Source organism: Giraffa tippelskirchi, chromosome 6 (genome assembly GCF_054371585.1).
Source record: "Giraffa tippelskirchi isolate mGirTip1 chromosome 6, T2T-mGirTip1v1.2.pri, whole genome shotgun sequence".
Classification (NCBI taxonomy): Eukaryota; Metazoa; Chordata; class Mammalia; order Artiodactyla; family Giraffidae; genus Giraffa; species Giraffa tippelskirchi.
Genome location: NC_137280.1, coordinates 5,034,257 through 5,056,827, shown reverse-complemented (window position 1 = coordinate 5,056,827; position 22,571 = coordinate 5,034,257). Strand labels below are relative to the sequence as shown.

The window sequence follows — 22,571 nt, the reverse complement described above, 5'->3', positions numbered from 1 at the left end:
GTTGTGAGGTAGTTTGAGCATTCTTTGGCATTGTCTTTCTTTAGGATTGGAGTGAAAATTGACCTTTTCTAGTCCTGTGGCCACTGCTGAGTTTTCCAAATTTGCTGGCATAGCGAGTGCAGCACTTTCACAGCATCACCTTTGAGGATTTGAAATAGCTCCACTGGAATTCCATCACCTCCACTAGCTTTGTTGGTAGTGATGCTTTCTAAGACCCACTTGACTTTGAATTCCAGGATGTCTGGTTCTAGGTGAGTGATCACACCATCATGATTATCTGGGTCATGAAGATCTTTTTTGTACAGTTCTTCTTATATTCTTGCAACCTCTTCTTAATATCTTCTGCTTCTGTTAGGTCCATACCATTTCTGTCCTTTATTGAGCTCATCTTTGCATGAAGTGTTCCCTTGATATCTCTAATTTTCTTGAAGAGATCTCTAGACTTTCCAGTCTATTGTTTTCCTCTATTTCTTTGCACTGATCTCTGAGGAAGGCTTTCTTATCTCTCCTTGCTATTCTTTGGAACTATGCATTCAAATGGGTATAACTTTCCTTTTCTCCTTTGCCTTTCACTTCTTTTCTCAGCTATTTGTAAGGCCTCCTCAGACAACCATTTTGCCTTTTTGCATTCATTTTTCTTGGGGATGGTCTTGATCACTTCCTCCTGTACAATGTCACAAGCCTCTGTCCATAGTTCTTCAGGCACCCTGTCCATCAGATCTAGTCCCTTAAATCTATTTCTCACTTCCAGTGTATAATCGTAAGGGATTTGATTTAGATCATACCTGATTGGTCTAGTGGTTTTCCCTAGTTTCTTCAGTTAAGTCTGAATTTGACAATAAGGAGTTCATGATCTTAGCTACAGTCAGCTCCCGGTCTTGTTTTTGCTGACTGTATAGAGCTTCTCCATCTTTGGCTGCAAAGAATATAATCAATCTGATTTTGGTGTTGACCATCCGGTGATGTCCATGTGTAGAGTCTTCTCTTGTATTGCTGGAAGAGGGTGTGTGTGTGTGTGGTTAGCAATAATCTTTCATCAAGATGTATGCTTGACTACACATATTTTCCAGCCTCAAATTCACATATATATTGGCGGCTCTTTCTCTACCTCTTCTGAGCCATTCTTCAGAGCTATCTGAGAGTGTGTCTCCTGGGCTACAGTCCTCAGTAATGTTCCCAAATAAAACTGAAACTCACTGCTTTTAAATTGTGATTTTGCTTTTCTATTTTTTATTTTCAGTCGATATTTCCTTGAGAGATGTTCTATGGTGGAAAGAAAAGCTCTGTGAACAAACAGGTTAGATAGTACACCCCAACTTGGACAATCAAAATGCATGCTAACATGCTGAAGTCTCTGAGAAGTCCTTTGGTGATTAGAGCCATTTAACTTGAAGAGAGCATTTTCCAAACAATTGATTGGACAATGGCTCCCTTTGTTTGGGTAACTACATGTCTTTAGTGATTTGAAGAAGTAGTATTCTTTTGAATAGTATTTGAAAAATTCTGATTTATAACATTAATTATTTTAAAAAGTTATAAAACTCATATAGCAAACAATTGTATAAATATTCATGTTTTTACTTGAAGAAATTATCTATTTTTGAATTCACACACATTTTAAAATGTAATAGCCTTACAGTGTTTTTCTTCTCCGTTCCAAATGTTTCTGGTTTTTCATTTTTTTCTGTCTTGATGGCAGAGATCCTAGGACTTGTTTTGCTACAATTGTAAGCTTGCTTGGTAATTACAAGAACTAATGATGGAAAATTCACCAGTGGGAATAATAAATGGCATTGTTATACTGAGAACATTATTTCTATGAGAAAATATGAACTAAGAAAAAATGAATTATTAGGTAGAAAGGTCATTCTTTTACATTATTACAGAGGTCATTATTATACATTATATTTACACTTTTAAAAATGTCACAGAAGAAAGATTTGTAATCAGAAATAGTTTTATACATACAAACCTTATAATCTTAGCATAGGAAGGGATGTTATCAGAGAAAATTTGATAGGATGTCATGCCAACTGAAGAAATATGGAGACACTCATGGGTTTTTGTGGCTAATTCTTTAAAGAATCTGGAAAAGAAATTTCTTCATTTGAGCTATCCTAGTGCCCCATTTCATAAGATTATAAAACATACTGGAAATTATAAAGAACTTCGGAACATCAAAAACAGTCTTCTTGGGCTTCTCTAGTGGACCAGGAGTTAAGAATCTGCTTTGCAATGCAGGGGACACTGGCTAGCTCTCCCGTCCAGGAAGCTCCCACCTGTCACGGGACAACTTAGCCCAAGGGCCACAGCTACTGGCCCGCACTGTGGAGGCTGAGCTGCAGCTGCTGAGCCCACATCCTGGAGCCTGTGCTCCACCTCAGGAGAAGCTACTGCAAAGAGAAGCCTGTAGAGAGTAGTCCCCACTCTCCACAACTAGTGAAAGGGAGAGTGAAGTCGCTCAGTCAGGTCCGACTCTTTGCGACCCCATGGACTGTAGCCCACCAGGCTCCTCAGTCCATGGAAATTTCCCAGGCAGGAATACTGGAGTGGGTTGCCATCTCCTTCTCCAGGGGATCTTCCCAATCCAGGGATCGAACCCAGGTCTCCCGCATTGCGGGCAGATTCTTTACCATCTGAGCCACCAGGGAAGCCCTCTACAACTAGAGAACCAGAGAAAGTCTGCTCACAACAACCAAGACCCAACATAGTCAAAAACAAACAAACAAATATGAAAAAACACACAAAACCCCACCTTCTTACCTCAAAGAAAGGGAGGCCCAGCTTCAAAAAAGTTAAGGATTAAAAAAAAAAGAGCAGGTATTACAAATCAATAATTGCAAATCTGGAGATAAAGACATTCTGACTCTAGGTTTATGATTCATTCTACTATTTAAAAAGTGATTTATAAATTATTCACATTGTTGTTTGCTGTTGTTTAGTCGCTGTCATGTCTGAGTCTTTGTGACCCCATGGATTGTAGCCAGACTCCTCTGTCCATGGGATTTCCCAGGCAAGAATACCGGAGTGCGTTACCATTTCCTTCTCCAGGGGATCTTCCCGATCTTTGAACCTGCGTCTCCTGCATTGGCAGGTGGATTCTGTACCACAGAACCACCTGGGAAGCCCCCATAAACTAGTCATGCGTGCGTATGTGCTCAGTGGCTTCAGTCGTGTCTGGTTCTTTGCAACCCTGTGGACTGTAGCCCACCAGGTTCTTCTGTCCACGGGATTCTCCAGGCAAGGATACTGGAGTGAGTTGCCATGCCTTCCTCCAGGGTATCTTCCCCACCCAGGGACTGAACCCAAATCTCCTGTGTCTCCTGCATTGCAGGTAGATTCTTTACTGCTGAGCCACCAGGGAAGCCTGTTCACAGTTTTATACAAATATGAAGTTATTGCTGGAGTGACCTTAGAGCTGTATTGTTAAATGGGATTATTCTCTAAGGGAGAAAAAACCTTCACTTCTCTATTTCCACCACTAGATAGCAGACTACTGAATAACACACAGTATGGGACTTCACAGGTCGAGAGTGTAAGCAGGGTCAATAAGAAGAACGGCAAGTTGCAAAGTCACAAAAGATAGGAAGTTATAAACAAGTCTGGTGCATTGGGATTTACCCGAGGAGAATGAGGCCATAACTTTCCCCTACTTTACTTCTAAGGCAGTGAGAGCCAGGTCTAACAACTCTTGAACCCTGAGATATAATTTGCTTCGGTGATCTCCAGCCTGTGTCATGGGTGGAAAATAAGAAACTGATTAAAAGTACAAAGGCCGATTGCACAGTGCATTTCTACATCACAATGCATCCAGTTTGGGAGTCCTTTCTGAGTACAATGCAAAAAGCAGAAACAATAAAGGAAAAAACTTAAAAGACTTCAACACAAATATCTAAAATATCTACATGCTGGGATTTCACTGGTGGTACAGTGGTTAAGAATCTGCTTTGCCATGCAGGGGAGGTAGGTTTGATCCCTGGTCGGGGAACTAAGATCCAGCAGCAACTAAGGCTGCACACCACAACTACAGAGTTAACGCATTAAAACAAAAGATCCACATGATGTAGCGAAGACCCTGCATGCTGCAACTGAAACGCTGCAGTCAAATCAATCAATCAATCACTATTAAAAATAAATAAAGTGAACATCTGTGTTGACAGACATAGTGGTAGCACATCCCACATCCACCACACAGTGGGACGAAATATTCAGTGACAAAGGAATATTTAGATTGCGGAATATCTACATGATAGAATGCTGGTTAGTCATTTAAAATAATTGTTTAGATGATTTTTTACATAGGAAATAAAGATACTGATAGGTGGAAAAAAGTTACCTTATAGTTATATCAATATAGACCATAATATTTTTAGGGAATAATAATAAATAAAAATGAAAAATAATGACATTTATTTACATCCATAAATCAAAGTTCTTTTTAAAGTTCAGCTTTCTTTTTATGTTTTCAAAAGTGTTGCACTAAGCATGTATTATCTCTGAAGCTGAAAGACAACAAAAGTAAACATTTAACAGAAAGGTTGGTAAAGCAACTCCTTTATCCCGGCACTCCTGCTGTCCAAGCCGCTGAGAGCTTGCTCTGTCCCCCCTCTCTCTTTTTCTCTCTCCTTCTCCTGCTAATGGTGGTGACTGGAAAATCCCATGGACGGAGGAGCCTGGTAGGCTACAGTCCATGGGGTCTCGAAGAGTTGGACACGACTGAGCGACTTCAATTCACTTCACTTCACTTCACTTCTGCTAATGGTGGTGACTACCTAATACCTGATGTCTCTGGAGGTGATGGCACTGGGGTGGTGTCTATGAGTTCGCCGTGTAGGCGGTCAGTTTTGCCATTCATGAGTAATAGTACTGAATATAGTTATCATTCTTTGGTTTAAATTGCAATGACTTTTAGTTTTGAATGTCCAAATATTTTCAAACTGTGGTTTATAGACCACCTTGCATTGGTTTGTTAAAAATGCAGATTCTTGGGCTTTTCCCCAGGCTCAATGAATCTGAAATTTTGGAAAAAGTGTTCTGAATTTTCATTTTTAACCAACTCCTTGAGTTATTTTTATGCATATTGAAATTTGAGAGCAGTTGGTAATGGTTGGGATCAAGTGTGAGAAGAACTAGAGTGAAAATATTAAACTAGGGAAACTTTCAAAGTCTGAATATTTATCAGACGTCTCATCTGAGCTATGTTTTCCAACAGATGCTTATATATTCAATATTTTTAAAGGCACAAACATATAGTGACCAACTAATAATAATAACTTTAATAACCTGAGCGCTTCCCCACCCGTCATCAAAAATATGCTGCTTCACAAAAGCACCCAGCATGTATGTGGAAATTGCAGTAAATAAACCAAGAAGCAATGTCTTAAAAAAAACCAAAGTGAAACAAAATAGCATTTCAGAAATAAACTTCACATAGTGGAGGAATAAATCCGGATTTAGACATTCTCTGCTATTGCTGAAGTCAAATGACACCTGACAAATTTGGATGCCAGAGGCATTGATGACAGGGTGAAGAGCTCAGGTCTTGAAAGCTTTCACAGCTGGTTTCAGCTAAACCCTGGGCTCCTCCAGGCGGGAAGGTTGTGTCCTACATTCTGAGACTGACGTTTGCAAGGAAACGGTGACCTCCGACTTCAATCCGCAGCAGGTTTCAACAAAATGTCGGAGAGAGAAAATTAGTCACAGACCAACAGTTGGAGAGAGAAGCACTGCCGAGGATACAGTTGACAGTGTCCGAGGATGAGAAAGCTATTTCCCTGGTGAGAGAGGCTTATGTGGGAATAACAGAGAAGTATCACGTTGTGGAAATACCTTGAAAGCACAAGTCAATAAATAACCAAGGTTCTTGTCCCTGTTGACTTTTTTATAGAGTCTTGTTTGAATTAAATATCGCAGCGGGGAAATCCAGAGCATGTTTCAGTAAATAGTTAAGAAATTGGGATTTATTCAAATTAGGAATCAGTCTCCAGGTCACTGGTTTTTGAAATGTTTATGAAAACTGCGCAAACTTTCTTGGAATAAACGTTTTGATTTGCGGGGCTTCCCTGGTGGCTCAATGGTGGAGATTCTGCCCACAAATGCGAGAGACACGGGTTCGATCCCTAGTGCGGGCAGATCCCACATGCTGCAGGCAGTCGAGCCCGAGGCTACAGCTACTGAGCCTGTCTGCGCTCTAAGAGCCCAGGAGCCGCAACGACTGAGCCCATGCGCCCTAAAGATTGTGCTTCCCAAGAGAAGACTCTGCAAAGCCAAGCTTGCGCCCCACAACCGGAGGGGAGCCTCCGCTCGCCGCAACTAGAGACAAGCCCGCTCAGTGACGAAGACGCAGCACGGCCAAAGCTAAATACGTGCACATTAAAAAAAAAAAACACAAGTTTTGAGTTTTGTTTGTTAAAAAGCTCATTTCAAAGTTGTTTAGCTGTTGAAATGCGGCTTTCTTTTCATAATAACTGTCTTGATGCTTGATTACCTGTGGCAGCCATGAGAACTGCATGTTGAGAACTTCCCACTGGACGGACCGGACTGACGGAGGGTCAGGATCAGACCGATGTGCATTTTCACAGACCTGCGCGGCTGCCCCGCCTGCTAGGCGCGCTCAGATGGACGTAGTCCTGAGAGATGGCGGGTGCTTCTCCGCCGACTTTGTTGTTTGAAAGCAGCTAAATTTGGAGATGTGTTATGAAACAAGAGATAGCTTACACAATGCCTTAAAGCCATTTATTTAGGCTAGCTTTTAGTGAACTATGTAATTATTATGGGGCTTCCCTTGTGGCTCAGACGGTAAAGGGTCTGCCTGTAGTGAGACCGGTTTTGATCCCTGGGTCAGGAAGATCCCCTAGAGAAGGAAACGGCAACCCACTCCAGTATTCTTGCCTGGAAAATCCCATGGATGGAGGAGCCTGGTGGGCTACAGCCCATGGGGTCGCAAAGAGTTGGGCTTGACTGACCAACTTCACTTAGCCAAAAGTGGCTAAATTTGGAGATAACTAACACAATCCCTTAAAGCCCTTTATTTCGGCTAGTTTTTAGTAAACTATATAATGATTATATATAATATGTTACAATAATGATATTTATTGAGCATTTATAATGTTCTAGGTAACTGTTCTAAGAGCTTTACATGAATGAAGTTATTCACAGCAACCTTATGATATTTGTGATGCTATGATTTCAAATTCATGGATAAAGGAGGGGGAACAGACAGGCCAGGTAACTTTCCTGAGGTCATAGCGCTGGTGAGTGGTGTTAACAGGACTTGAACTTGGAAGTCTACTTTCAGAGCCAAGCTTTCCCGAAGTGGCATCAAGCTGTCATCTGGGGCTGTAGTCGTCTCGAGGCTCAGCTGGGGACGGGGAAGCTGTTCCCAGGCTGTGTCACACAGGTGTCAGCAGGCCTTGGTTCCTTGCTGTTTGATATTTGGCTGGAGGCTTCCTTCCACACCACAGGAACTTATCTCATTAGTGAGTTTACAAACGAGATCACACTATATAGGGTTTCTTTTTTATCTTTTCCCCACCCAGAAATATTAATATATTATAAACATTTTTCCCTGTAACTAAACTAATTTCTAATCATTATTTTTTTTTAAAGGCTTTGGATACAATTTGTCAACTTACAAATGCAGAATTCTTTGGGGCAAATCATTTAAAATATTATAGAAAAACTCACTTTATCTTCTGTGATTTATGCACTAAACTTCACTCACAGTTGGCTGTTGGCTTCTTTGATTCATTACTATTTAAAAAAAAAGAAAAAAATGGTGTTTTTATTTGACAGCAGAGATCTTACCCGTAATTTATTGCTGTATTTTAACATTTATCTTCTTTTTGTAATTATTGAAATTCTACAAAAATGAAATACTCTTTTTCAGTGCTAAATGTAGAGCTATGCAAATTAACAGGAATGACTCACTACTATAGTGGAGGCAAAATATTTAAGGTAATTAAAAATTTCTTGCTGACTTGTCTGAATTGTTATGATTTTTTTAATGTGTGTGTGTGTTGTGATAATGAAAAATAGTCTGCCGGGGTAGCAGGAACATTCTTCTCATCTCTAAATTTCACACAAAGGCATCCTACTTAATGGTTCTTTATTATTGGTTTTATGGAAAGAAAGCTCAGTGGAGTTTTGCACTGTTGGTTCCACACTTCACTGCGTATGGGAAATTGACTTAAAAGAGCCCCATTCTAGTCCTCATTACAAACACAGATCCTGCACCTTGGGAAATTGGAAGTCAAGAAGATGAACACCTTCAAATTGATGTTTCAGGCATGAGTTCATTCTAGGAAAATTAACCCCAATAGGGGGGCTCTAAAAAGAAGGAAAAGTTGAAAAACAACAAAATTGCAGCTATTCCAAAAACAACCCATCCCAAATGCAGCAAATTCCTCATTTTTATCTGTTAAATACATCTTTTGGTTATATCTTTTTATTCTTAGTGTAAAGAGGAGGTTATAGAATTGTAGGATTTCCCGGTGCGTCACTTTTTGTGACACCCCTAATTTCTTGTGTCGCTCTCTTTCCTTTAGTGAAGTATACTAAAGACTGACAATAGAAGAGAATCCAAAATTTGTATTATTTTTCTGTGTTTTTCACCAATATTGTCCATGTAAGAGAGAAATGAATTTTCCCTAAATGATAGTCTTAGTCTTTAATTAGCTTTTGATTTGGCATAATTCCATATATCCTTTCAATGGCTTCCCAGGTGACTCAGTGGTAAAGAATCTGCCTGCCAGTGCAGGAGAGTGAAGGAGACATGCATTCAGTCCCTGGGTGGGGAAGGTCCCCTGGAGGAGGAAATAGGAACCCACTCCAATATTCCTGCCTGGAAAATCCCATGGACAGAGGAACCTGTTGGGCTACAGTCCGTGGGGTTGCAAAGGGTCAGACACACAAGTTCTCTTAAATCCTTTCAGTGCAATATTCCTTAGGGACTGGATTATAATTTGTTGAGTATATCTTGCACACATCAAGTTGCTTAATCGAGAATCTCTGTTGCCTAGGATTCCCTGTGCCCTTCTAACTCGACTTTTTGAAAACTGGGTATAGGAGAGAACCCAGCACTGAGTGACTGGTGCAGTGTATTACATATTGTTTTGAATGTTATGATCAACTATTTAGTAAGACTTTGTGACTTGGGGGTAATGAGTGGGAGTTGAGGATGAGGTCAGATTTTTTTCTTTAGAAACTAGAGGTTCAGTTTATTTCATACTCTTCAGAAAACATCACTGGAGAAAAATCTAGCACCAGAACCAGATGTTAAACACCATCGTCCTTCTTCAACTGGTGTGAGTCTCATTGGAAGCCGTTTATAAGCACCAAACACAGGAACATAAAAATAAAATTTCAGTTAAAATGAGCCTTATGTCTAAAACTTACTTCAACAGTTGTATTACTTCAATTAGGATAAAATATATAATTTAAATAACTATAAATAATTAATGTGTAAATAGCATGTGATCCCAAACAATGTTTTGCATGGTTTCGAAGACAATAAAGCAATTATGACAACAAAGAGAGATACACACAGGAGCCCCTGCGGTCGGATGCTATTCTACACAATGCCGGTTCTTTCCCAGGGGTTAGATAGGCTACCAGAACACGCTGACGACATGTGTTGAATATTTTGACATTTCGATGCTTGGTGAAAACCCGTAAAAGTTTTGACTACTTAAGTAGTTAAATTTTGTCTCCTGGCATGGAATTTATATTTTCAACAACACTTTTAGTTATTAACAATAATTGGGGCTTTCCAAAAGAGAACTGATCAGTGGTTTCTATTTACTGTTTTCATTTTTAAAGGGCTTTAAAAGCCAGTGATCGTATTAGCCAATTTCAAGGAAAGTCCGGGCTTAGCAGTAGGCTCTTGATGAGGCTCACCACAGGGCGGCCAGCTCCTTAGAGGGACAGCCTCGGGGAGCTGCGGGAGGCTGTCTTCGCGGCCCGGGGCCCGGATTTAGGAGGGCGTTTCCTGTGCCCTGGGCCGCCCCCCACATCCTCAGCTCACAGTTCCGGGCTCCCGAGCCGCGAGCTGGCTCCTTGAGCAGCCTCTAAACGCTTTATTTCTCTCCATCAGCGCCCCTTTCTTCTCTTTCTCGTTCCGCGTCTTTCAGTCTTTTGCCTATTCTGCCAATTCAATCAAAAGCCTGAAACGCAGAAGCACAAATTCTTGACTGGCTTACTATCAACCTTCTCTCTTTGTCCCCCAGTACCTGGAGAATTCTGCAGGTTCTTTTTCGTGAAACGTCTGTTTATCTGTCGCTTAAGCTCCCTCTGCAGGATGGGCTCCTTTTCTCTAAGCTACACCCAAGTCATATTTTAAAGTTTCCTTCAAAATACAATTAGTTCTTCTGGGCAAATCCAGGACGAATTAACCCCTCACAGATGTTCCCTGTTAAGACAGACCAAGTGTTGTCTGAGGGTCGCTCAGTCCTATCCGGCTCTTTTGTGACCCCATGGACTGTAGTCCGCCAGGCTCCTCTGTCCATGGGGTTTTCCAGACAAGAATACTGGAGTGGGTTGCCATCTCCTTCTCCAGGGGACCTTCCTGACCCAGGGACTGAACCCACGTCTCCTGCTTGGCAGGCGGATTCTTTACCACTGAGCCATCTGGGAAGCTCAAGGTTAACTGAAATTAGAAAAGAAATGACCACTGAAAGAGCACTAAACTGGGAAACTTGGCCTCCAGTTCTGGCTCTATAACCTGCGAGGGGTGTCTGATCTTCACTGAATTTCACTCCCTACACATCATTTAAGTAAACTTTATCAATATAAATAATATAAAATCAACATATTGATATATAACCCAAACTTAAAATATCATTTATTAAAATACTTATAATATGTACAAACACATAAAACCAATTATGAATGTAAGAATGAAATAGACAAAACAGAAGATTATATATATATAATAACAATTATAACACAATTAATTAATATTCTGTATAATTATTAACATCTGAGCCTCATATCTCAGTCAGTAAAGAATCAGCCTGCAATTCAGGAGACCCTGGTTCAATCCCTGGGTCAGGGAGATCCCCTGGAGAAGGAAATGGCTACCCACTCCAGTATTCTTGCCTGGAAAATCCCATGGACAGAGGAGCCTGGCAGGCTACAGTACAGGGGGTTGCAAGAGTCAGATGTGATTTAGCGACTAAACCACTGCATAATTATTAAAACAATTTCCCCCCATAGATTTTATCCTGATGTTTGCATAGTGTACCGCACTTAGTTCTAGATATCTGGTTTTGCCCAGAGTTTTTGCGTCCCAGATGCCTCACTGGGAGAGTGTAGCTCATGTCTCTTCTGGCTGTAGGAGCTAGCCGAGTGCCAGATACGGACTAGAGTGTGCAACTAACGCAAAGACTACAGTGATGTTTTACACTTTAAATATTACGAGCTCTTAGAGCTTAAAAATAGCACATTTAAAAGTTCATATCATCTTAATATGAGTGGGCTCTGCTTTGGAGACAGGAAAAGTCCTTTAGAGGGAAGCTATACTTTATAGATATAACCTCGTATGTTCACGTCCCCATTTCACAGACCAGAAAACTGAGGCTCCTACCTTCTCCTCCACCTTGCTTTTACCATCTCTAAATCTACTAGGGTAAGTGGTCAGCACGGATCAAGGCAGCCTGACGTCCGCAAGGCCTTCTTCCCAGCAAGGACTCCCGGGCCGGGCTCTCTGTACCACCTGCCGTGAGGTTCCCGCGATAAGTGGGCGGCCACCCCCTGAGAAGCCAGCCCCCGCTCCCTGCCTTGGCCCTGGGTTGCAGTGCCAGCAGGAAGGTGCACATTCCAGGGTGCCTGCAACAGCCGGGGTGCAGTGAGAGGGTCAAGGCCAAGGCCACTTTGGAAGACCCCGACCCATGGCCACGCGCTGGATGCAAGCTGCCTGCTTCTGCGCCAAGTTACAGCCCCGAGGCCTCACCAGGTAAAGCGCAGTGCAGCTCCGGGGGAGCGGCAGGGTTGCAGAGGGGCAGAGAAAGGTAACCGGTGACCCACGGCCTTGCCATTCTCCTAGGCTTGCCAGAACCCTGGTGAAAGTTGCTCGGTCGTGTCCGACTCTCTGCGACCCCACGGACTATACAGTCCATGGAATTCTCCAGGCCAGAATCCTGGAGTGGGTAGCCCTTCCCTTCTCCAGGGGATCTTCCCAACCCAGAGATGGAACCGAGGTCTCCCGCTTTGCAGGCGGATTCTCGACCAGCTGAGGCACAAGGGAAGCCAGGACCCTAAGGTCTTCTGATAAAAGGCCCCTGACCTCCCTAAAATCTCCGCCCCTTTGAGATGTAAATGTTCTACAACCCAGGAATGTCTTTCTCCAGGACTTGGGCCGTGCTTTCTTTTGAAATACAATCATCAAGAAAGATAGCGTTGAAACGTGTATATTATCATATGTGAAGCTGATCGCTGGTCCAGGTTCATGCATGAGACAGGGTGCTCAGGGCCGGTGCACTGGGATGACCCTGAGGGATGGGATGGGGAGGGAGGTGGGAGGGGGGTTCAGGATGCGGGGCACATGTACACCCGTGGCTGATTCATGTCAATGTACGGCAAAAACCACTACAATATTGTAAAGTAATTAGCCTCCAATTAAAATAAATTAATTAATTTTTTTAAAAAGTAAATCCTGGAAACAAAAAAAAAAAAATAAAAAGAAAGATCCTGGCCTTATCAACCCGCCTGTATGGGAGTCCGAAATCTGACTCCCAGTCACCCCTCCTCCACGGCCTCTACTGTTGATAATTGTCTACAAGCTGGCTCCAGCCTCACACCCTCCTGCCGCGTCTTTGTGTCCACAGTTGAATTCAGCCGTTCTTTACCAGCACAGTAGTTTTGACCCCTGTTGCAGTCATCTGGAATAAAATCGTCTTTGCTCTTTTAGCCAGTGTCTCTTTGAAAGAGTGGGGAGGGCAGAGGATAGGGAGACTAAAAGGAAGGAGGAACCACAAGGAGGAAAGGGAGGGACTCCCTGATCTCAGAGTCCAGGGGCAGGAGGAAGGTCTCCCACCCACAGCGCCGGGAAGGGGTGGGGCGTAGGGGGATTCGGTGGAGGGGGTGTAGTTGTTGTTCAGTGGCACAGTCGTGTCCAACTCTTTGCAACCCCGTGGACTGCAGCACGCCAGGCCTCCCTGTCCTTCACCAACTCCTGGAGCTTGCTCAAACTCATGTCCATTGAGTTGAGTCAGTGATGCCATCCAACCATCTCACCCTCTGTCATCCCCTTCTCCTCCTGCCTTCAGTCTTTCCCAGCATCAGGGTCTTTTCTAATGAGTTAGTTCTTCAAATCAGGTGGTCAAAGTATTGGAGCTTCAGCTTCAGCATCAATGAATGAAGAGTCCTTCCAATGAATATTTAGGATTGGTTTCCTTTAGGATGGACTGGTTTGGATCGCCTTGCAGTCCAAGGGACTCTCAAGAGTCTGCTCCAACACCACAGTTCAAAAGCATCAATTCTTCAGCACTCAGCCTTCTTTATGGTCCAACTCTCACATCCATACATGACTACTGGAAAAACCATAGCTTTGACTAGATGGACCTTTGTTGGCAGTAATATCTCTGCTTTTTAATATGCTGTCTAGGTTGGTCATACCTTTTCTTCCCAGGAGCAAACGTCTTTTCATTTCATGGCTGCAATCACCATCTGCAGTGGCAGTGAGGAGGACCTTGCTTTGGATACATGGGGGCTGGGGTGTGTGAAGGATCTTCTGTTACAGTCTGTTAGAGTAATAAAAACAGGGCTTTGACTCAACTAGGATTGAGATCTACTCCTGTCTTTTCTATTGTGTGTCTTCGGGAATGTTCCTTAGCCTTTCTCCTTGTTCAGTTTCCACTCTGTAAAATGGGAATAATAATAAATACCTGCCTCGTAAGAATGGACTGTAAAAAAGGCAGAGCACCGAAGTATTGGTTCCTTTGAACTGTGGTGCTTGAGAACACTCCTGAAAGTCCCTTGAACAGCAAAGACATCAAACCAATCAATCTTAATGGAAATCAACTCTGAATACTTGTTGGAAGGACTGATTCTAAAGCTGAAGCTCCAGTATTTTTGTCATCTGGTGTGAACGGCCGACTCATTGGAGAAGTCCCTGATGCTAAGAAATATTGAGGGCAGAAGAAGGGGGTGTCAGAGGATGAGATGGCTGGATGGCATCACTGATGCAATGGATATGAACTTGGGCAAGCTTGGGAGATGGTGTGGGACAGGGAGGCCTGGTGTGATGCAGTCCATGGGGTCACAAAGAGTCGGACTCGACTGAGTGACTGAACTGGACTGAAGGTAGACCTAAGATCTAACTGACGTGTAAGTAATGAGCAAGGAAGGCCAGTTAGTTGGTTGGCCTGAGAAGAAGGCCAGCCCGGGTTGGCCAAGCGGAGGAAGGTCATCATGGAATCCTCTCCATTCTGCAGCGTTTGGTGGAACACAGTGTGGGCGACCCAACTGGATTCTAGTCCTGGGGTTATTTGCTTGCTTCTTCACAGTGCTCTGACCAGAGTCTATGCAGAATCATTTCCTGCCCTCCATGGGAAGTTCTGGCACAAAGATGACTTGATGATTAGTCTAGTATCCGCTAAGCTTAGAGAGGAACAAAGTTGGCTGATGCAACTGAACTTGAATTAGAAGGGACATGGGATCTTGCCAAGCCTGAAACGGTTAGGTGGGATCTCTAGTCATCTGTAGCCAGGGGTCTCTGGTCTAGCCTTTATCTACCCTTGTAACTCAGCTCCTTACAGTATGAAAGGGTCATAGAAGGAGAGGATCTCAACACTGGAAGCAATTTAGAGACTAACTCAAGGCTTTTCTTTAACCAGCGAGGAGATGAACCCCAGAAGATTAAGTGACTAGTCCAAGTTGGTAGCAGAATTAGGTCTAGAAAACAATTGTCTTTCCTCTCTGTTGTGAGCCTGCAGGGAGAGATAGATGATAGAATTTAAGTCTGACTATATTCACTTTCTTCTTGGGAATTCATTACAATTGTTTCTGTCAAATAGGTATTATTGTCTTTTCCATTATTTTTTTTAAATCATGTTCAGAAAATTCCCAGTTTGTAGCAGCTGAGGTCAAACTAATAATTTGTTTCCTAAAATCTCTGAGATGATGACCTACAAAAAGCAAAGGAGAAAAGGAAATATATACCCATTTGAATGCAGAGTTCCAAAGAATAGCAAGGAGAGATAAGAAAGCCTTCCTCAGCAATCAATGCAAAGAAATAGAGGAAAACAATAGACTGGGAAAGACTAGAGATCTCTTCAAGAAAATTAGAGATATCAAGGGAACATTTCATGCAAAGATGGGCTCAATAAAGGACAGAAATGGCATGGACCTAACAGAAGCAGAAGATATTAAGAAGAGGTGGCAAGAGTACACAGAAGAACTGTACAAAAAAGATCTTCACGACCCAGATAATCACGGTGGTGTGATCACTCACCTACAGCCGGACATCCTGGAATGGGAAGTCAAGTGGGCCTTAGAAAGCATCACTATGAACAAAGCTAGTGGAGGTGATGGAATTCCAGTTGAGCTATTTCAAATCCTGAAAGATGACGCTGTGAAAGTGCTGCACTCAATATGTCAGCAAATTTGGAAAACTCAGCAGTGGCCACAGGACTGGAAAAGGTCAGTTTTCATTCCAATCCCAAAGAAAGGCAATGCCAAAGAATTCTCAAACTACTGCACAATTGCACTCATCTCACACGCTAGTAAAGTAATGCTTAAGATTCTCCAAGCCAGGCTTCAGCAATACGTGAACCGTGAACTTCCAGATGTTCAAGCTGGTTTTAGAAAAGGCAGAGGAACCAGAGATCAAATTGCCAACATTCGCTGTATCATCAAAAAAGCAAGAGAGTTTCAGAAAAACATCTCTTTCTGCTTTATTGACTATGCCAAAGCCTTTGACTGTGTGGATCACAATAAACTGTGGAAAATCCTGAAAGAGATGGGAATACCAGACCACCTGACCTGCCTCTTGAGAAACCTGCATGCAGGTCAGGAAGCAACAGTTAGAACTGGACATGGAACTACAGACTAGTTCCAAATAGGAAAAGGAGTACGTCAAAGCTGTATATTGTCACCCTGCTTATTTAACTTCTGTGCAGAGTACATCATGAGAAACGCTGGGCTGGAAGAAGCACAAGCTGGAATCAAGATTGCCGGGAGAAATATCAATAACCTCAGATATGTGGATGACACCACCCTTATGGCAGAAAGTGAAGAAGAACTAAAGAGCCTCTTGATGAAAGTGAAAGAGGAGAGAGAAAAAGTTGGCTTAAAGCTCAACGTTCAGAAAACTAAGATCATGGCATCCGATCCCATCACTTCATGGCAGATAAATGGGCAGTGGAAACAGTGGCTGACTTTATTTTTCTGGGCTCCAAAATCACTGCAGATGGTGATTGCAGCCATGAAATTAAAAGACACTTACTCCTTGGAAGAAAAGTTATGACCAACTTAGACAGCATATTAAAAAGCAGAGACATTACTTTGCCAACAAAGGTCTGTCTAGTCAAGGCTATGGTTTTTCCAGTAGTCATGTATGGATGTGAGAGACGGACTATAAAGAAAGCTCAGCACCAAAGAATTGATGCTTTTGAACTGTGGTGTTGGAGAAGACTCTTGAGAGTCCTTTGGACTGCAAGGAGATCCAACCAATCCATCCTAAAGGAGATCATTCCCGGGTGTTCATTGTGAGGACTGATGTTGAAGCTGAAACTCCAATACTTTGGCCACCTGATGTGCAGAGGTGACTCACTGGAAAAGACCCTGATGCTGGGAAGGATTGGGGGCAGGAGGAGAAGGGGACGACAGAGGATGAGATGGTTGGATGGCATCATTGACTCAATGGACATGGGTTTGGGTGGACTCAGGGAGTTGGTGGTGGACAAGGAGGCCTGGTGTGCTGCGATTCATGGGGTTGCAAAGAGTCGGACACGACTGAGCGACTGAACTGAACTGAACTGATGACCTACAAAACTATTTTGCGGGCTGCTTTGTGGGAGGGTGGGGATGGAGGGTGGGAGTGGAGGAGGTGGACTGGCCTTGTAGATGCATTCTCCCATGCCTGATTCCTTTCTTAATGTTTTCAAAATACAAGTGAAAATTAGAAATAATAAGCATTCAGTGAATGGGTCTCTCATTCAACATTTATTGCTGACCCCTTTGTGTCAGGCGCTGCACAAGATATAGCCACCCAAGTCATAACAATAGTCACCATCCTCATAAAAATAGTCACCATCCGTGGCCATCAGTGGTTCCCAAGCAAGGCCACAGCTTCCAACTTGTTATGGGACATTTATTTTCTAAAACCATTTCTTTCCACAACTCTAAATTTTGGCTTAAAGCTTACTGTTTCTTCCAATGCCAAATTGCTAGCATTTTTTTTTTTTTCAAATTGTTGGTGTATAAAAGCATGTAACAGTGTTGAGTAAAGCTTCTTTTATTTGAGTAAGAGAGTGGTTCCTCAGAAATGGTAATTTCTGATAGCTGATGATTAATCCCAGGAGCAAATGAATTTTCCTGTAGTTTTGAGGGCAGAGTGATAAATTAGTATTTGCAAAATGCTTTCATCCACATTAGAGGTAATGTGTTCATCTACAAACCAAAAGAATTTGAAATGCTTGTGATTATCTTCAAAATCACACTGGGAGTGCATGCGAATAAAAATAACAGAGCTGGCAAGAGAAGAAGGGGCAGAATCCATTTAAGATTGCTAAATTTCTATCTGTTTTGATAAGGTAATTGGCCAGAAAATTAAATGCACTGTATAGAACAAAGCTATTTCCTGTAAACTGGTACAGACAAATGCAATTTTTATTCAGCAAGCACAGGAATACAAGGAATAAGTAAGTAGATCAAACCAAAAAGAAATTAGAGGAAGAATAAATTCAGCAAAAAGAAATAAGATTATTTAAAGTACAGATTGATATTTACATTTGAATCTTTGGTATTGAGTATGTGTCTAAAAAAATTATCTTTTCCCTGCACCCTCTCTGAGTACATTTCATTTGTTGAAATCCTTACTTGGGAGAAATTTTAATAAAGTAGGAAAAGCGCCAAATTATGATACAGGTAGAGACACCTAGGTTCAAGTCCTCACAGCTTAGCCAATCAGCTAACCTGATCTTCAAATGTCTTCATTGCTAAAATGAGAGATTGGATGAAATCATTCTCTAATATTCTTTCCAGCTGTAAAATCATGATTCTAAGTCAAGCACTTTCTCAACATTTCTTAAATAAAGATAGAAGATTAAATGCTGATAGGAGTCTTAAACTTACATAGACATTAACACAGATAATTCAAGTTGAAGAGCATTAGCCTTTGAAATCCATTTGACTTCCTGGTCTTTCTGAGAGATGATTGCACATTACTGACGCATGTCCTAGGTTAAAATTCTGTTGGCTCCTTAAATGTTGCAAGTGCAGGGGAGTCAGGTCAGGGAAACAATGACAGCTGCTGGCTGCAGGGACGTCCTGATACCACCCCCCTACCCCCCTTTCAATAGCACAGCCACGTTGGCTTTCTTAGTGGTCATCCACTAAGGAGCATCTCTGGGCGAAAACTTGAGCGAGATACGAAATGAGCCTGGGACTGAGAGCTCACAGTCAAGCAACCTAAGGAAGCCTACTGTTTGTACTCTGCCCCCTGATATGGTTTACTCCCGCTTTGGAGAAGTTATAAATAGGACTAAGTTTCTTTTTTATTTTCTCCACCTGGTTTGGTGGTTGCTGTTGCAGAATGATAAAAATAAAGAGTTGGAGGGAGGAGAGAAAATGGTAGATGGAGGTCCCAAAATTCTTCAAGGAAAATTTGGAGCAATACATTTGAAGGAATTAGATTTCAATTCCATCTATTGCAACTGTATAGCCTTGGGAAATCACTTAACTTTTTAATATCACCCAGTAGGAATTTTATTGGATAGAATTAAAAAAAAGATCCTAGCACATAATAAATGCGTAATAAATGGTAGTTATTGTTATTGAGATTGTTTGTCTTTCTACCAACTAATTACTTTTATATCCCTTGCTTCCATTTCAAAAGAGGATTTGAGGGGATTTTTAAAAATAATGAACACAAGTAAGGAAACTGGATGCGGGAAAGTAAAGCTAGAAAAATTGATGTAAAACATCGAGTTAAATCATCTTTAAAATTGTCACTTGAGAGAATAGCAGATTTATTTGACTTTTCTTCCAACAGATATGATATTGAGACTTTTATTGGGATCGGCAGTTTCAAGAAGTGGTCAGGGTGGAGTCGAAGACCACCAAGAAAGCTCTTGCAATACAAGTGATGGAAACCAGAATGAGAGAAGGCTGAGAGGTGTGTGAGTCTGAGCTGCCCGTCCTATCGGGGGTCAGCCACTGTTCCATCATCCAGCTCCTGGAGATCTTTGGGGCCCAAGATGGGTTTACATGGTGATGGGGTTGGCTCCAAAAAGGGAGTTCTTTGATTGACTCATCTCTCGGGGATCCTTTACAGAGCAGGATGATGTCAGAGTCCCCCACGTGTTTGCTGATGGCATGAGGTATGTGCATGCATTGAGAATAACTCAACAGGGACCTAAAGCCTGCAAAGCTCTTTTGCGATCACCCAGGAGTAGACTCAAACATTTTAATCACAGACTCTGATTTGGCACACAGTAGGAACAAAAGTGGTGACTGGACAGTGAGGATGCTCTGTGGGACCCCAGAGTACATAGCCTCTGAAATTTTTCTGAGAAAATCTTATACCAGCTCAGTTGACACGTGGACTTTTGGCCTAATCGAGTGTGTGTTACTTGGCAGATTCCTGTCTTTTGATGATGAAAGCCATGTGAGGCTTTATAGGAAGATTCTGAAAGGCAAAGGTAGTTACACAGGAAAGGTAAGAGCTCAGTTTCTTCCCATTGACTTGGTCTTGAATAGATTTTCTTTTAAAAAAAAATTATTTTATTTTTGGTTGTACGGGGTCTTTGTTGCTGCGTGCAGACTTTCTCTAGTTGCCGTGTGCAGGCTTCTTATTGAGGTGGCTTCTCGGTTGCAGAGCACAGCCTCTAGGTGCGTGGGTTTCAGCAGCTGCAACGCGTGGGTTCAGTCGTTGTGACTTGTGGGCTCTAGAGCTCGGGTCAGTAGCTGTGGTGCGTGGGCTTAGCTACCCCGCGGCGTGTGGGGTCTTCCCGAGCCAGGGTTTGAACCTGTGTCCCCTGCATTGGCAGGCAGTTGAACAGAGTTTCTCAGTTTCAACGCTATTGGTATTTGCCGCAGGATGATTCTTTACTGGAGTGAGGCGGGGGGAGGTGATGCGGTTGGGCTGTCCTGTGCACAGTAGGGTGCTAAGCCTACCAGCGAGGTACCAGGAGATACACTACTAGCAGATTCTGGTAGATACTGGTATCCAGTAGCTAAGCTAGATACACACCTTCCCCCAAGTTGTGACAATTAGCATTGTCTTCAGACATTCTTAAATGGCCCCTATGGGGCAAAAATCACCCCTGATTGAGAGCCATGTCTTAAGGTAGCCAAGGGCCTCAATGACCAAGCTGTCTGTGGCTAGCACATAACGCTGACAATCAAGTAGGTAAGTGAGTTTGCCACATCTTTGGTCTTCATGCAGAGCCTGAGCCCCCTGTGTAGACTAATGTGTCCCCAGAGGCTCAGAGTGATGCATGGGTGTTGGGTGAGACATTTTCTGCCTTGATTCTAGATGATCCAAGCCCTTTGTGAGTTGCAGTGTTTTCTCAGTCAAATGTTTAACCTTGCAGTTTGTGTAAAATATTTATCCATTGTTTAAACTTGGAACTCACAGCGCTTATGAATGTGTTAATGTTTCGTTGTTTTGTTTAGGAAAGGAAAGTTGCCAACGCCTCTAGTGTGGGAAGCCTGACAAAACAGGAGATTTACTTCTTATTGAGCAAGTGACCAAATTTATTTTATGTTGAATGATGAAAGGGCTTTTTTTTTTTCTCATACAGAAAAGTATTGATAGTTTGATTGTACATACTTGAAGTGTAACATCTATACGTTTAACATCTTAAGCAAAATTAAAAGTTAAATAGCAAGTTGAAAAATAATATTTTCTATCCTCTTGCAGATTTAACGTCTTATTGTACATGTATTTGTTTGAATACAAATTAGTAATTGAGAACTGAGATTTACACAGGGAGGTAGGAAAGGATGGAAAGAATTCACAGAAAACGCAAATCATGAAAAGCTTTAAAAAAAATGTCTAGTTTCACTAATGCCCAAAGAAATGCAAATGAAGACAACCATATCTTTTCTTTGTCTTTCAAACTAATAAAAATTAAAAAAAAAAAAATGCTCAATTTTACTCATTGCCACTAAGAGTACTAAGAGATTAGGCCTCTTATCCACTGTTGGTAGGGGAAGAATTGTTACAGATTTCTTGAAAAGTAGTTTGAAATATACATCTAGAACAGAGACTGCACCCACGAAATTAAAACACACTTGCTCCTTAGAAGGAAAGCTATGACAAACCTAGACATCATATTAAAAATCAGAGACATCATTTTGCTGACAAAGGTCCATGTAGTCAAAGCAATGGTTTTTTCCAGTAGTCATGTATAGATGTGAGAGGTGGACCATAAAGAAGGCTCAGCATCAAAGAATTGTTGCTTTTGAAGTGTGGTGTTAGAGAAGACTCTTTAGAGTCCCTTTGATTAACTTGCATATATTGAAGAATCCTTGTGTTCTTGGGGTAAATTCCATTTGATCATGTTGTGTGATCCTTTAAATGTGTTCTTGGATTTTGTTTGCTAGTATCTTGTTGAGGATTTTTGTGTCTATGTTCATCAGTGATATTGGCCTGTAATTTTCACTTTTTGTGGCATCTTTGTCTGGTTTTGGTATCTGGGTGATGGTTGCCTCAGAAAAAAATTGAGAGTATTCTTCCTTCTGCAACTTTTGGAAGAGTTTGAGCATGATAGGTATTATATTTTCTCTAAATGTTTGCTAGAATTCACCTGTGAAGCCATCTGGTCCTGGACTTTTTTGTTTGTTGGAAGATTTTAAATTACAGTTTCAATTTCAGTGCTTGTGGTCTATCTGTTTATATTTTCTAATTATTTCTGGTTCAGTCTTAGAAGATTGTACCTTTCCAAGAATTTGTCCATTTCTTTCAGGTTGTCAATTTTATTGGCATATAGTTGCTTGTAGTAGTCTCTTATGATCCTTTGTATTTCCATGGTGTCAGTTACGATTTCTCCTTTTTCATTTCTAATTTTATTGAGTTCTCTCCCTTTTTCCTTGAAGAGTCTGGCTAAAGGTTTATCAATTTTGTTTATCATCTCAAAAAACTAACTTTTACTTTTATTGATCTTTGATATTGCTTTCTTCATTTCTATTTCATTTATTTCTGCTCTGACCTTTATGATTTCTTTCTTTGTACTGACTTTGGGTTTTCTTTGTTCTTCTTTCTCTAGCTGCTTTAGGTGTAGGGTCGGATTTTTTCCTTGAGATTTTTCTTGTTTCTTGAGGTGAGACTGAATTGATATAAACTTCCCTCTTAGAACTGCTTTTGCGTCCCATAGGTTTTGGGTCATCATGTTTTCACTGTCGTT

General features: G+C 41.8%; 1 protein-coding gene across 1 annotated transcript; it reads left to right on the top strand.

The window, feature by feature from the left end:
- Positions 1-11,888: 11,888 nt before the first annotated feature.
- Positions 11,889-20,913, top strand: PSKH2 (protein serine kinase H2). Its single transcript, XM_081498047.1, is given in 6 exon segments — positions 11,889-11,953; positions 19,214-19,248; positions 19,251-19,418; positions 19,421-19,566; positions 19,568-19,879; positions 20,839-20,913. Coding segments are annotated over 6 exon segments (801 nt in total).
- Positions 20,914-22,571: the final 1,658 nt, after the last annotated feature.